This window comes from Chaetodon auriga, chromosome 10, assembly GCF_051107435.1.
Source record: "Chaetodon auriga isolate fChaAug3 chromosome 10, fChaAug3.hap1, whole genome shotgun sequence".
NCBI lineage: Eukaryota > Metazoa > Chordata > Actinopteri > Chaetodontiformes > Chaetodontidae > Chaetodon > Chaetodon auriga.
In genome coordinates, this window is record NC_135083.1 from 6872211 (window position 1) to 6886252 (window position 14042).

The following is a 14042-nucleotide window of genomic DNA, read 5'->3' on the forward strand; positions in this document are numbered from 1 at the left end:
CGTCATTTCAGGCATGCGCAGTCGTCACTGCTAGCAGCTTTGTTGGGTTGCTACCTGCTACTGCTAACTAGCGAGTATTTCCTGCCTGTGACTGGACACAGCTATGGACATCGACGCGTTATTGGAGGCGATTCAAGGCAATATTTACAGTTATCGATATGGAGTACTCATTATTCTCGAAGGGCTTTGACATTTGTTTTGCTGCCTACAGCAAAATTTGTAATGTTTGCTAACTACGTTACGCACGTTACCGTAACGTAGCTTACTGTCGTTTAGAAGAGGCACACAGGGACATTCTGATCTGTTTATGGTTGGCCTAGCTAGTGTTGTGTCATTGTCAACAAGAGAGGAGTTAACTCGAGTCACATTTTACACTTTTGACCCATTTATTTTCCGCGCTGGTCGAGATTTTGTAAGCAGCTAGCTCGGTAACGTCGCAATAAACATGCTAACTTACTAACTTTTACAAGAACTTTACTGTTAGCATTACTGAAACTGGTGTTTGACCGTTTTATAATGCAGCTGCTAACTTGTTTTCTTCCTTGTTGAGCACATTTTCACTTGGCACAGCTGATAATCGATACTTTACAATCGCTTAATTGTTGCCAATATACAACTAATGTGCCAGGAGTAGCCAGACGCTGAACGGGGCTGAACATTTCTTCAGATAACGTCATTATTTACGGAAAACTTTGTTCTAATGATCATGTGCTTCTGGGTTAATGCACATTCAAACATTTTTTGGTTATGTGTGCTGTTTGGAGTATTAACGTTATTACTTGTAAATGACTTCTACTGTTTTTCATGTGGGTATTGTTAGATTTTGAGAAGAAAGGCAAGAAAGAGAGCTGTCCTGCTCTGGAGCAATTCTTGTGTCATGTTGCCAAGACAGGGCAGCCAATGTGAGTAGTCCTACAAATCTTCACACGCAGCAATTATGACTGCAGTATAAATGTATAATCCCTTTTCCTGCAATAAAGTTTGCTTGGCGAACATTTTTCTCACCCTTACCAGTGTTTGTGTAAATATGTCTTCCAAGACTTTTCACTCTTTTGTGTGTATGACATGCAGACCTACATCTCCAATATCTTCCAGGATCCCGTGGTCGCAGTTGAAAACGTACTTCATGTTTAAGTTGGAAAAAGTCATGGATGATTTCCATGCTTCAGCACCAGAACAAAGAGGACCACACAATCCCAACGTAGACTATGTTCCCTTTGAAGAGATGAAGACGAGGATCTTAAAAATAGTGGATGGTTACAATGGGTGAGTAAAGCCGATAATAAGCCGTTGCGCAAAATGCAAACAAATGCTTGCTCACATCCCTGTGTGCAAAACTAAATAACGTGGCAGTTCAGTTCCATGTATCACTCAATATCTGTCCACAGCATCTTTAGTGTTCATTCTTCTTTTACTGATACTCATTTGTATCTACCAGAGTTGTGTTATTTCCTCCAGTTGTAAATTTGTTGTACTTAATGTTTTGCATGTGACTCTCCCAAAAACACAAGTTAAGACTTTATTGACCCCATAACAGGGAAACAGCCAGCAAGTATTACAAAGAGCAAGCACAGTGGCATAAAGGGATCAAAATAAAAAAGCGTACAGAATAGAAAAACAACTATGTATATGTACATTTGCACAGATTATAAAAAATAGTAAATGCCATAAAAAATCTTACTGCCATAAAAACAACATACTGCAAGGAGCAGTACGTTGACAAACAATCATGATTAATCAGCATTCATGTCAGAACTTGTTTGACCAGCTTTGATGAGGGTTGACCAGATCTGTCCACATTAATCTGAGTTTTTACCTCCAGTGGTGCCAGGTTTGGGAAGTGTTAAAGCTGTGAGACAGCTATGTGTGGCTAATCCTCAATATGTCTCTTGATAACTTTTCCAGAATCCCATTCACCATCCAGCGTCTATGCGAACTCCTTACGGACCCCAAGCGCAACTATACAGGAACAGACAAGTTTCTTATGGGTTTGGAGAAGGTACTTTATGTCGAAGTCCACAAACTGTAATGTTTTCACTCAAGATAAACAATACTGATGAATGTTGTTTTAAATGTACTATCCATGGCTTTAAATTGAATTCTGGTAATACTGTTCATGTATTGCAGAACGTAATGGTGGTCAGCTGTGTCTACCCCACATCAGAGTAAGTACATCACCGGTTAAGCTTTTGCACCCCTTGCTCTGCTGGCTGCAGTATTATGAAAGCTCCCTTGAACTTGCTTATTCAGTCACACTTACAAAGTTACAATTAACAGCCAGTTGTTTTTTTTTGCCTTTCTACTTCTTTCAAAGGAAAAATGGGGCATCCAGTGTAAACAGAATGAATGGAGTGATGTTTCCTGGTAACTCTACTCTATATTCTGACAGGTGGGAGCCACAGACTTGTCAGTGATTGACTTCCACAAATCTAAAATTGCCTCATACACCAGCAAGTGGAAAGTTGAATTAGTTTAAAGCCAAATATCCAAAAACCAGCACGGCTATATTAAGGGCAGTTCTGTCTTGCCTGTCCGTTTGGGTCGTAGTAGTTCTGCTGATTTGCCATCTTGTGAAATGAGTCGTGTAAGAAATGGTCGTTTTAATTTTTTTTTTTTGCAGTCGAAATGTAAATGGACCGGGCACACCAAAACCGCTCAACAGACCAAAGCTGTCAAGCTGTCACTCGCTTTCGACCAACGGGCTCCCTGACTGTCCTGTCAGTAAAGAGCCAGAGCCAACCACAGAGGAGGTGGCGGAACACCGTATCAGGTAATTTAATTAAGCGTCGTACATGAGTAAACTGAGTGAGCCCACTAAATATTTTTTATTAAAAATACCAGGACACTGCTAATACATGTCAAGCCCAGACGTTTCCTCCATTAGCAGATCTTCTTAAGACTACACTATTTAAAGGAATTACATATGAACTACTCATCGCTTTAATCTCGAGGATATAATTTGATGGACTGATTCCGTCATTTCTGCAGTGATTCCTTGCCATCAGAAGGTGAAATTATACCAAACAGCGGGATAAAGAACAAACACCCCGAGGAGGAAGAGGAGGAGGAGGAGCAGGATTCTGATGCTGACAAGCATGAGGTCAAGAGGCTCAAGTTTGATGAAAAGGAAGAGGATAAAACAGAAAAAGAAGAAAAGGAGTCATCTTCTTGTAAAGGATCAGAGAACTTGTCAGAGACATTGGAGTCTTCAAAAGACTCCTGCAGTCCAGAGTACGAAAGTGGAACATCTTGTGACACACCTGCTATTTCAGAGGGTCATGGTAAGTATTAACCCATCTTCACTTAGGCTGAGGTGCGTATGTTCAAGTGTTTGAGTAGCAGTGTGTGGTGACTTCATGCACAGAGGGCTGTGCTGGAGCTTACGTGAACCTTTTCCAAACTGTCTGACCAGACACTGAAAGGAATCATGCAAATTTCTTTCTCAGCTGCTGTTGTTATCACAAAGCATCCATGAGAGATCCTAAACATTAGCATGTGGATATGCAAACATATGCAAAACACTTTCTTTGTGTGCGGTAAACAGAGCAAGCATTAAAAACAATATGAATCTTCATTTAAAAACACTCAAACATGGACTTCAGATAAATCCATGGGTGCTCTGGTGGTGAGCAGTCGTCATCAGTATCTGCCAACCATCTGTAATCATCATTACCTCTGCCAAGTTCAAATAGAACTGCTCAAAAAATATAGCAGGCACTTTGAACTGATCAGACCAGCGTTGGAGGAGTTTACTGTGACTGTTTATACTGCGCATATATTAGAAAAATGAACTTAAGTGTAGTACTCAAGTAAACGCCACTGTCCACCCCTGTGTATGACCTGTCATCCAGGCAGCACATAAAGTGTCTATACTCGTGCCGACTAGCCACAGTTGGGGAAAAAAAAAGCCTGCCATCGAAGCCTCCTCTAGGCTGCATCCCACTGCCTCCCTGATCTCCTTCCAAGAATTTTGTCTTTTGTGTGCTTCGTCTCACTGCAGTGAATTGTACAATTTGGGATAAGTACACACATTTTCAGACAGTCTCTCGTCGGAGGCATTCATGGTGTTGCGGTTTGTTGTGCACCCTGAAAGTGACAGAGGTAGCTGTGAGAAGTAAGAGTGAAGTTTGAATCCTGCTTTCCAACCTCTGAACACCCGGCCAATCACTGAGCGACGTGGTCATGTTTGTCACAATGTGTGTTTCCAAAACTAAACAACAAACTAACAAAAATAGATCAGCTCAGCCGCCCTCCCAACTCCATTGTCAGAGAAGTGTGAGAGGAGGGGGTTTGAGACACTGTCAGATGATCCCAAAAACACTCTGTTTGAAGAATATTGAGGCCCTTTCTCTTAGCGGGCTATGATTCAGCTGCATTTAACAGTCATCTCACACATCTGATGAAACAGATACGCTTGATTCTCATCAATTAAGCTGCTAACGAACTGTGACCCAAAGCTTATTTTTAGGTTTCTGTTCTGACTTTGAAGTTTGTCTTAAACTCTTAAATTGCTTCAGAAATCTCTTGGTTTAATGTTGAACTACCGGAGCACAAATAAGCCCTTATTATCTCCCTGCTGCTACTTGCCAGTTTCCAAGATTTTTTCCCCTCATTTCATAACATTGGTCTTTCAGCTTATGTACTCAGCTTCAAAGGCCTAAAAGTAAAGATAGTCTTGAATATTTTAGTCAACACTCATAGACTCCTCGTTATTCAGAATATAAGAGTAAAAAAGTTTAGAGCTGCAACCATTAAACATTATTCAACAACATATTTTGACAGCTAATTAACTGTATTGAGTGTGTATGGTTGTTTTTTGTTGTTTCTTTGGTCTTTTATCGTAGTAAAGTGAATATATTTAGGTTTTGGTCTGGTTGGACAAACATCGCTTTGGGAATTTGTCATGGGTATTTTTCACTATATTCAGACTTTTTATAAACAAATGAATAGTTATTAATCTAGAAGGAAAATTATTGGTAGTTAGAGCCCTAATGTTGTCCACTTTGGTCCTCAGAGCCCAGCAGCACACAGACAGAGCCTTCTGAAAGGGTAGAAGACTCCTCTGAGAGGGGGAATGTCCACAGTCTGGAGAACGACAGCACTGAGCATCAACCTGAGCTGGCTGCTCCATCGGAGAAGAGTACGAGCTTTGAGCAGGAAGATGGAGAGCGCAGCAGCAGCAGCAGCAGCAGCAGCAGCAGCAGCGGCAGCGATGGAGACGGCCTACCCAGTGACAAGCAGGTCCCCTCTTCTAGTAATTCACCCGACTTGTCTACAGAGGGCAGCACTGACAATTCAAACAGTGCAAAGACTGCATTAGAGCCAGAGGAACATGACTAACTTGAAGCCCAGCCTGCCAACAGACTTTTTTTTACACTGTATGATACCACACCAAGGGTATATCTGTAGCACTGTGGACCTCTAGACTTCAGGACCAGGAGCGATGTGGACCTCCAGATTTCTCACAGAAGAATCTTTTTGTCCGCTTCAGTGTCAACTACTCAAGGCCACACGTGGCCTGGTCTTTAAACTGGAAGGAAATGATTTAAAGAAGATTATGGAGACTCTGCTTTTTTTCACTGTTGACTAAAAGTTTTTCTAATCTTTTTTCCTAATTTTTATATCTGAGCATTATAATGTAACCTTGATAACTGATGTATTCAATAATTTCATTAGTTTATTTGGCATGAATTTCCAAAAAGATTCATTTGACAGTTTGAGTTTTGGCCTAAGCCTAGATGTTTTGGCTCTCTTGCTGGTGAATGTGTGTCTCACCAGTTGAATGAGGACACATGCCATTGAGAATGTGAAGTGACACTTCACAGGTTTCTTTTTCTATGAAGCACATACAATAAAATGTATTTCTTATTAACATTATATTGCACTTGTTTGCATTGAGCCCTTGAAGGATGTGGAAAATGTCACAGTTTTGCTTTGTCATTGTATGAAGTACATAAAAACACAATATCGTCAGTTGTTTGGCTTAAGAGAGGCAGTTTCTGCGTTTTAATCTGTCAACAGAACACAAAGTACATTTTCACTTTCTGTATGTCATACCTTAGTTGTACAAATGTCCCTTTTGATAGCTTGGATTTTTACAATATGTGTAAGTAAATCAGTTTTTGTAGACTTGTAATACATGTCCACTGCCTTCATAGAACTGATAATCGCTGGAAATTGAATGCTTGAGCTTGTATCATAGTATTCATGGAAAGCAATAAATGCAAAGTTAAAGTGTATTACGCTCAGTAAATACTTCAAATCCCGTTGCTTGATGCGAGGGCCACTGATTTGTGGAAATTACCTTTTGATGTGACTCTAGGAATAGTAAAAAAATTCCTCTGGTCTAACACTAAGTTCATGACAGTACACCTCTGAAACTAATCACCTGATTTCTGTCTTTAGCTGTACTTTGACTTTAAAGGATCAGCAGCGAGGTTGCCGATTGCAACCAAACAAATACCCCTTGGCTCACCCTCCCTGTGGTAGCAAAAATACTTAAATCCTGCACACTGGACTTTTTATGGGACATAATATGCTAATGCTAAAGGTATGCCCTAACCTTCACATGTTAACGTTCCAACATCAGCCAGAATGCTACTTTATTAGCCATACAGTATTTAAAATTAGTAAGCTAACATGCTGCACATACCACATTACATTACACTACATTCCTAGTATTAACATGCTTGTTGATGGTCTTGTTTTTTAAACACTGTATGTAGAAATATGCCAGTAGCATGGCTCAATGGATGACAGCAGTAAGTCAGTCCACCACTTTGGACCAGACTGAGATATCTCCATAACTCCCTGAGAGATTTCTATAAAATCTTTTACAGTCATTCATGATCCACAGAGGAAGAATCCCACTGACTTAGTGAACCTCCAGCTTTTCCTCCAGGGCCATCATGAGGTTGACATTTGTGGTTCAGAGTGAGTGAACAAATGTGAGATGGATTGCAGTTAAACTTGATGCACGCATTAATGGTTCCCAGCTGACTTTTCCGCTGGCATCCCCATGAGGTTGACCTTTAAGTTTTTTATTGAAATATCTTGCCAAATGTTGGATTGTTTACTGTGAAATTTGGTACACACAGCAATGATCCCCAGATGTAATGCTTTGCATCTCCTGCCTTTTCATTGAGTGCAATCATCTGGCCAAAATTTCATGTAGGTTTATCACAAAATACCTGCAAAACTCACGACATTCCTATCAGCCTCAGCTGAACTTTGTGTTTAGTGCCTATTAGCAAGTGATTGACGCTAACATGCTAAACCTGCACGGGGAACATGTTAAACGTTCAGTTATTTTACTGAGCCACAGCAGTAGAGGAAGTAGCAATGTTACAGAGCTGACACACGAGTGGAAGTTACGTGGGACCCACCCTGTCAGTACAAGTGAGCCATGGGTACAGACATGGTGGATCTTAACCAGACCCGCCCTGGGTACAGATAAATACCATAAGATGATTGGAGGAAAATATGGGTGAGACTTAAAATAGCTCTTGTGTAGGAAGATAGGGTATGAGTCACTTTAATCGTGTGCGGATAACATCCAGTGACACCGCAGATATCCTTGACACTTCTAAGCTAAGATTATCACTATCCCTGTTGTCAGCACATATCATGGACCAGGAAGGTACTGGACCAGGCTGACACCTGTAAACAAAGGCTATAGTTAGCACTAACTGACTGACACTTATACTATTGAAGACATACAGTTAATTCCAATTTGCCATGGACTGCTCCACTTCCCGATACTCAAATAAGGCTGAAAGCTTGCTAGATGTTTTCATCCCCTTTTTATATACGATTACCCTCTTGGTGCAATGTAATGTCCATCATTAGTGAATTTGGCGACAACACATTTATTATAGGCTTCAGTGAGACTGAAGCAGACATGTAAACAGTAATCAGAGTGGCAGTAAATAACCTGAAGGTCAGAGCTCTTGCGGATGACTCAACACTTGGCCTGCGTGAATCATCGGACTGGTCAGGGGCTTCAGCAATATCAGGAAAGATTACTGAAAAGGACACATCACTGCGATTTAGTATTCCACTCACAAAGTGTACGGGGACTCAGAAGAGACAGATTGACAAACATCTGTCAAAATCTAAGATGCAATACCTCAGATGTCCTGATTTTTATTGGCTAGAATGAGTGAAGCTCTTCCGGAAACACTGAGTCCTACAGTTCCCATAATGCAACAGACAGCATCTTTTCATTATACTGACATTTTCTGCTTTGTAGCTACTTAACTGGACACTTGACATACAGACATTAATCCTGAGTTTTGCATGTTTTGCCTTTACACACACGAGTACATTAAGTCACACCATGCAAACATGCATTCATACAGCATAATAATTACATTGCTAATGAAAGGTCCATTATACCATAGAGGTACTTAAAACCTATTTTTAGCAAGTGTGTTTCTACAGAGTTAGCATGTACTTTTGTTTATTTAGGGTAGATAGAAGCAAGGCCAAAAAGAAATCCTCTCACCATCTGTCTGTGAGCTAATTGATTTTGACAAGTGTCAATTTATAATCCTTAGTCATGTGATCCATAATGGTCTGTGCCTCATCCTCACTTTCAGATACGATTTGCTGCAATAGAGAGGCCAATAACAGTTCAGCCTGTATGGACAAAACACCATTTTGATCATTTTGTTCTTTACTGATTTGCACAAAGTTTGCTTCACTAATTGAGGACTAACACTTGTGGATTTTCTAATGTAGAGAGGAGCTTTAAAAGAGTCACCCAGGTCAAACGGTTTCATGTAATGTGAGAGACAGTTTCGGTCTTTGGAGAGTCGAAGGATAAACTTCCACAATGGGTCAGCGCCTGAGCGAGGAGAGCGACCCCGACAAGGAAATTGATGTGGCAGAGCTGCAGGAGTGGTACAAAAAATTTGTCGTGGAATGCCCGAGTGGAACGCTCTTCATGCACGAGTTCAAGAGCTTTTTTGGAGTTACTGAGAACAAAGAGGCCGCAGATTACATTGAAAACATGTTTCGAGCTTTTGACAAGAACGGCGTAAGTACAAGCTTCTGTTGTGTGGAAGTTTCAGCTTTACACAGCCGTTTGTCTCATTATAGTGTGGACACCACACTTTCCACGGTAACAGTGAAGATTTGTTAATTGGCAGCTTTTGTGACAATGGCAGTTCATGTTTTAGAGCTGGAAACAATTTGTTGATTACTTAATTACTCAACTGCAATGAGAACAATTTTACTAGTTAATTATTTGGGTCAGTCAGGCAAAACTGCCCCACAACGGCTTCCAGCTCCTGAAATGAGAATATTTGCTGGTTTTCCACATCCTCTGTAAAATTAACTGAATATTTTATCTGAATGTCAGACAAAAAAAGCAATTTGGCCATGTCAATTTCCCAGGGTCGAACTCAGGGAAACTATAATAGGCATTTTTTACTATTTTCTGGGAGATTTTAAAGATTCATTGAAAAAGATAATTATTAGTTGCAGCCAATTTTTCTGTTGTAGTACGAAGAGTCTTTGTATTCTGTGTAGTATATTTCAATACAGACGAGGTTAAGAAAGTTTTTGCTCATAAACTGTTTAAGTGTCTCTTTATAACGTTTTAAACTCTTTTTCTTCACATTGGCAGGACAACACCATTGATTTTCTGGAGTATGTGGCAGCCTTGAACTTAGTCCTGAGGGGTAAACTGGAACATAAACTTAAATGGACATTCAAAATGTATGATAAAGATGGGAGCGGATGCATTGATAAAACAGAGCTTCTTGAAATTGTGGAGGTAATATTTGCTTTTATACAGTAACTTTATGCAACTGTTGATGTGTAAAGATTTCAAAGCATTTTAAAGAATATTTCAAGTTAGATCAGTGGGCTGTAATGAAATGTGACCAGTGTAAGACTTGTTCTGACATACCTTCCTGTCACTCTCAGTCTATCTATCGACTGAAGAAAGCCTGCCACGGAGAGCTGGATGAAGAATGTAATCTGCTGACCCCAGACCAAGTGGTTGACCGGATATTTGAGCTGGTAGATGAAAATGGAGACGGTGAGTGTTTGTAACAGTTTTACAGAAACTTAAAATGATTCATGAATGATTAAAAAAAGTCTGTATTAAGCCGTTTTAATGGCTTTGTGGAGTGTTAATGTAACGGTGTGTCTCACTGCCCCTCGTCACTTAGGCGAGCTCTCCCTGGATGAGTTCATTGATGGAGCGCGGAAGGACAAGTGGGTGATGAAGATGCTGCAGATGGACGTCAACCCTGGGGACTGGATGGACGTTCGAAGACGCAGTGATGACTTTTAAGGCTGGAGCATGGACTGTCAATGCGTCTCATACACACATGTGTGACCAATCATGTTGTCATTTTATATCTACTGCAGGTCATATGTATATAAAACAAGACAACACCACAGCCATCCTGGCATTGTACAGCTATATTTTGCTTTCAAAGGAACGACCTGTTCATTAGATGAGATACAACGGTAGTCTTAACCTCATTTATAGCAATCAGTGGTTGTGTAGGTCTGTTTATATGTCTGTATTTTAGAGATGCTACAGACATAACATGCTGACTGTATTTTCTTTTTTTGTGTCATAAAATGAGCATAAAAGTTACTCAATAAACATACTTAAAGCCCCTGCACAGATATGATCCACCACAGAGAGGTGCTACTGGTGTCATTTATAATTTGGGATGATTAGACCTCTTCTCAGGACTGTGTGGGGTCATGCACACACTGAGATTTTTCTCACTCCCTGATTATTTTGTTGCATCTAACTTTATAATTTTCATTGTTGCACTCAGCTGGGAGACTTCGTGTTATTCCCATCATAGCTTGGCCCAACTTGAACCTGAGAAGAGTCCTAATGAAACAGAATAAATAAAAACACAAATGAGGTTTTGGAGGTTGTTTACAAACAATAAAACGATTAAATAAATTTCACACAAAAATGTCAAATTGCCTATTGTGTTTAATAGAGATCTGATATACTGCACGACATAAATGATGGAGTAATTCGAGAAAAAGACAGTTTACAGTACAATTTCAAAGGTGACTACATTCATAGATATGACAGTTTAAAACTTCATATTAATGACACATATTAAGACAATTTAACAGTTTTCAAAATTAGTTGATGGTAGGTTTGAGGATTATTTGTGAATATTAAAAGAAAAAAGTTTTGTTCAAATAAAATAGCTCTTGGTCGTAATACGCTGTCTTGTCATTCGTTTTTTCTCGCGACAGGAGAGAAAGATCGCGTGGTCATTTCCCTCTTGAAAAATGCTGCTGTAAACGAGAGAGCTTACTGAGGTTTTGCAGAGGAGCCTGTAGTTAGCATCAAGACAACTATCTGCTGTCAGCTGTTTGTAAGTTATTCGAGGCATTTTACAGTCGCATGACCTGCTAGCTAACTTTCTTTAGCAGAAGTTGAACGTCGGTAGTCCTCCGTTGTTTTGGTGCGTGTTCGGGAATGGGAACGCCGAGCAGACTCAACGGACAGCTGCGACAATCGCTGTTGTCAGTGTCGTCGAAACTTAAGAAAACAGCCAACTCTGGCAAAATGAAGGTAAAGCTTACACTTAGAGGGGAAAAAAATGTTTTCTGTTTTTTGGTTTTACAAGAGTGACAATTGGTGTGTCTGTCGTAGTTTGCCATGTTAAACACTGGTGTTTATTTCCTGGTTTCATTACGGTTCCTCACGCGGTGTAATGCTGCCCCCTCCTGGCCAGCCTGCAGACGACAGCCGTAGACTGAATTATGTCACTGGGAACCTGTTCTCCTGCTCCGAGGACGAGGCTTTGGCCCACTGCATCAGTGAGGACTGCCGCATGGGGGCAGGCATAGCGGTGTTGTTCAAGCAGAGGTTCAAAGGGGTAGAGGAGTTAAAGGCACAGAGTGAGTCAGACTTTCTATTAAAAATTCATCTGGAGTGAAACTGTCTTATATCAGGGCCACTGATTCCCTGAAACCAGCCTTGTTTTCAGCAGAAGTCTATTAAAAACCTGCTTTTGCAGCAGGAAAAATCATCTTATTTCTGCACCGTCTGACACAAAAGAACGGATGTGTGTATGGCTCCATCATCCCATCACATGAAAATGATGCCTGATGCATCATTTTCTGCACATTTATCCAAAATTGCTCCTCACTGGAAATATAAGAATTGAAGATAAACATCTGTGGGTTAGAACAGCTCTTTGCTGCACAGCTTTGTAACGACTTGTTCACCAGTGTGGTTTAAGGGGCTTTAAAAACAGTTGTCTTTAAGGTTTTTGTGCTGCGTCTGATTGTGATGTCAACGTTGTCTTTTGTCTTCCGAACAGAAAAGGTGACGGGACAGTGTGCTGTGCTGAAAAGAGACGGACGTTTTGTCTACTATCTGGTAAAAATATAAAACAGTGAATTAGAGTTGTTGCCTATGCAAATTTTCAAAAAAAACACCGTAGTTAATGTCATTATTATTGCTCTCCTGTTGCTGTTATCATTATATTACAGATCACAAAGAAGAAGGCGAGCCAGAAACCGACCTATGACAGCCTGAGACGGAGCCTGGAGAACATGAAGTCACACTGTGAACTAAATGGAGTTACAAGAATCTCAATGCCTCGGTTTGTAGCCTTTCCAGTCATTTAATGATGCTTCATCAAAGCAGGTTCAGGAAGGACACACTCATTGCTCGAAACGTGACCAGACTCGTGTTGATGACGTTACTGTTACAGTTAAACAGAATGTTTTTCTCTCTCTCTGACAGTATCGGGTGTGGGCTCGATCGACTGGTGTGGGACAAAGTGTCGGCGATCCTGGAACAGGTGTTCAAACACACAAACATCTCCATCACGGTCTACAGCCTGCCCATGAGAGCAGAGACCACAGTGATGAAGGAGAACTGGCGCAGATGATTGATGTAAAACTTTGTTTACTGTAATAATGTTGTTTATGCACCTTACTGTATTTTTCCCACAATATGTGGCCATATGATGTTTTTTTCAGTGTAACTGTTGTTGTGGATTAAATGGAAATAAATTTTCTTTCTTTTGCACATGAAGTCAGTCGAACCCTCATGAACTTCTGCATGTAGGTGACATATTCCTACCTGTCATTGATAATTTGGATCTGCAGTCACTTAAGCAATCACCAGTTGTCAGCTGTTTGCTTCCAAAACAGCCTAATCTAGTTTGATTAATAAATCCAGATGTTTCTGGGATTTGTCCACCTGTCTTTTCTGGTTTAACAGCTTTTGAACCAGCAGCACTGAGCCTGAACTATCAGGTATCTCTTCATTTTCCCATTCATCCATCAGACAATTACATTGTTGATTGAGCAAACAGTGTGTTTGCACGTGTCTGTGGGCATCATATAACTTCTAGAGTGCTCATTGTAGCCTCTGCAGATGGTCGAGGTATCGTGTGAGCCGGTATTGATCTGCTCGGGTATTGTACTTTAAAGCAGCCGGAGCACGTTGGAGGTACCAGATGTGAGCCAAAAGAAAGGGGCGGGGGAACCTGACACCACAAAGTCAATCCCACACATCCATTTTCTCCAGGATGGGAGAGCCTTTTAACGCATCATGAAACTGAAGTGGGGGGGGGCAGAGAGCTAATACGACCCAATCTCCATTCAAAGCAGCCCATTATGTTAGTTGGGCGAAATACTCAAACTAAAGGGGGCTCCATTTAATAATGTGACGACGTGTGCTTCAGGTGTGAGGACTTAAAATAAACCTCAGTAGCAGTGAGGCTGTCTGAGCAGGAGTTCGCAGCCTGTGATCCTCTTCATGTCTTTGGGCCACCTTCAATAATTCATGTGGAGAAGGCATTAATGGCTGTACGCTACGGCTGCCTGCCCATTTCACCCCATACATCCTGGCTGGCTGGAAGACTGTACTTCGGCATCAGTGCAACCAACCCCCACTCTCTCCTCCTCCTCCTCCTCCTCCTCCTCCCTTCCCATCCCCCCTCTTGCCTGGCAATTAGACTCCACACTGCAGCAGAGCCACCTAGCCTCGCTGCAGTGAGTGCAGTGAGATCTCCCTCCGTCAC

The 14042-nt window shown here is 41.0% G+C and overlaps 3 protein-coding genes across 4 annotated transcripts; all 3 read left to right on the forward strand.

Moving 5' to 3' along the window:
• Positions 1–6: 6 nt before the first annotated feature.
• On the forward strand, positions 7–6266 carry LOC143326851 (serine/threonine-protein phosphatase 4 regulatory subunit 2-like). 2 transcript variants are annotated; one of them, XM_076740841.1, is made up of 9 exons: positions 7–137; positions 821–902; positions 1096–1266; positions 1906–1999; positions 2128–2165; positions 2315–2389; positions 2621–2770; positions 2989–3281; positions 5015–6266. In XM_076740841.1, the coding sequence occupies exons 1-9, from the start codon at positions 104–106 to the stop codon at positions 5338–5340; spliced, it is 1263 nt and encodes a 420-aa protein (XP_076596956.1). In that variant the 5' UTR covers positions 7–103; the 3' UTR covers positions 5341–6266. The 2 variants fall into 2 exon arrangements, with proteins under 2 accessions (XP_076596956.1, XP_076596957.1); XM_076740842.1 differs by lacking the exon at positions 2315–2389.
• A 2456-nt stretch (positions 6267–8722) lies between these two features.
• Positions 8723–10409, forward strand: guca1b (guanylate cyclase activator 1B). The gene is made up of 4 exons (XM_076740279.1): positions 8723–9040; positions 9632–9781; positions 9934–10048; positions 10182–10409. Exons 1-4 carry the CDS (start codon positions 8837–8839, stop codon positions 10304–10306), a joined length of 594 nt encoding a protein of 197 aa, XP_076596394.1. The 5' UTR covers positions 8723–8836; the 3' UTR covers positions 10307–10409.
• Positions 10410–11263: 854 nt separating this feature from the next.
• LOC143326598 (ADP-ribose glycohydrolase OARD1-like) lies at positions 11264–13048 on the forward strand. The gene is made up of 5 exons (XM_076740285.1): positions 11264–11572; positions 11736–11901; positions 12327–12385; positions 12499–12611; positions 12755–13048. The coding sequence occupies exons 1-5, from the start codon at positions 11477–11479 to the stop codon at positions 12900–12902; spliced, it is 582 nt and encodes a 193-aa protein (XP_076596400.1). The 5' UTR covers positions 11264–11476; the 3' UTR covers positions 12903–13048.
• The last annotated feature ends 994 nt before the right edge of the window (positions 13049–14042 follow it).

Coding starts and splice junctions, on each gene's coding strand:
- LOC143326851 (XM_076740841.1), top strand. CDS start 104: ATGGACATCGACGCGTTATTGGAGGCGATTCAAG. Junction 2,390..2,620: donor TCTACTCTATATTCTGACAG/GTGGGAGCCACA, acceptor TTTTTTTTGCAG/TCGAAATGTAAATGGACCGG. Junction 3,282..5,014: donor TGCTATTTCAGAGGGTCATG/GTAAGTATTAAC, acceptor TTTGGTCCTCAG/AGCCCAGCAGCACACAGACA.
- guca1b (XM_076740279.1), top strand. CDS start 8,837: ATGGGTCAGCGCCTGAGCGAGGAGAGCGACCCCGACAAGGAAATTGAT. Junction 9,041..9,631: donor GAGCTTTTGACAAGAACGGC/GTAAGTACAAGC, acceptor TCACATTGGCAG/GACAACACCATTGATTTTCT. Junction 10,049..10,181: donor GGTAGATGAAAATGGAGACG/GTGAGTGTTTGT, acceptor CTCGTCACTTAG/GCGAGCTCTCCCTGGATGAG.
- LOC143326598 (XM_076740285.1), top strand. CDS start 11,477: ATGGGAACGCCGAGCAGACTCAACGGACAGCTGCGACAATCGCTGTTG. Junction 11,573..11,735: donor CCAACTCTGGCAAAATGAAG/GTAAAGCTTACA, acceptor CCTCCTGGCCAG/CCTGCAGACGACAGCCGTAG. Junction 12,612..12,754: donor ACAAGAATCTCAATGCCTCG/GTTTGTAGCCTT, acceptor TCTCTCTGACAG/TATCGGGTGTGGGCTCGATC.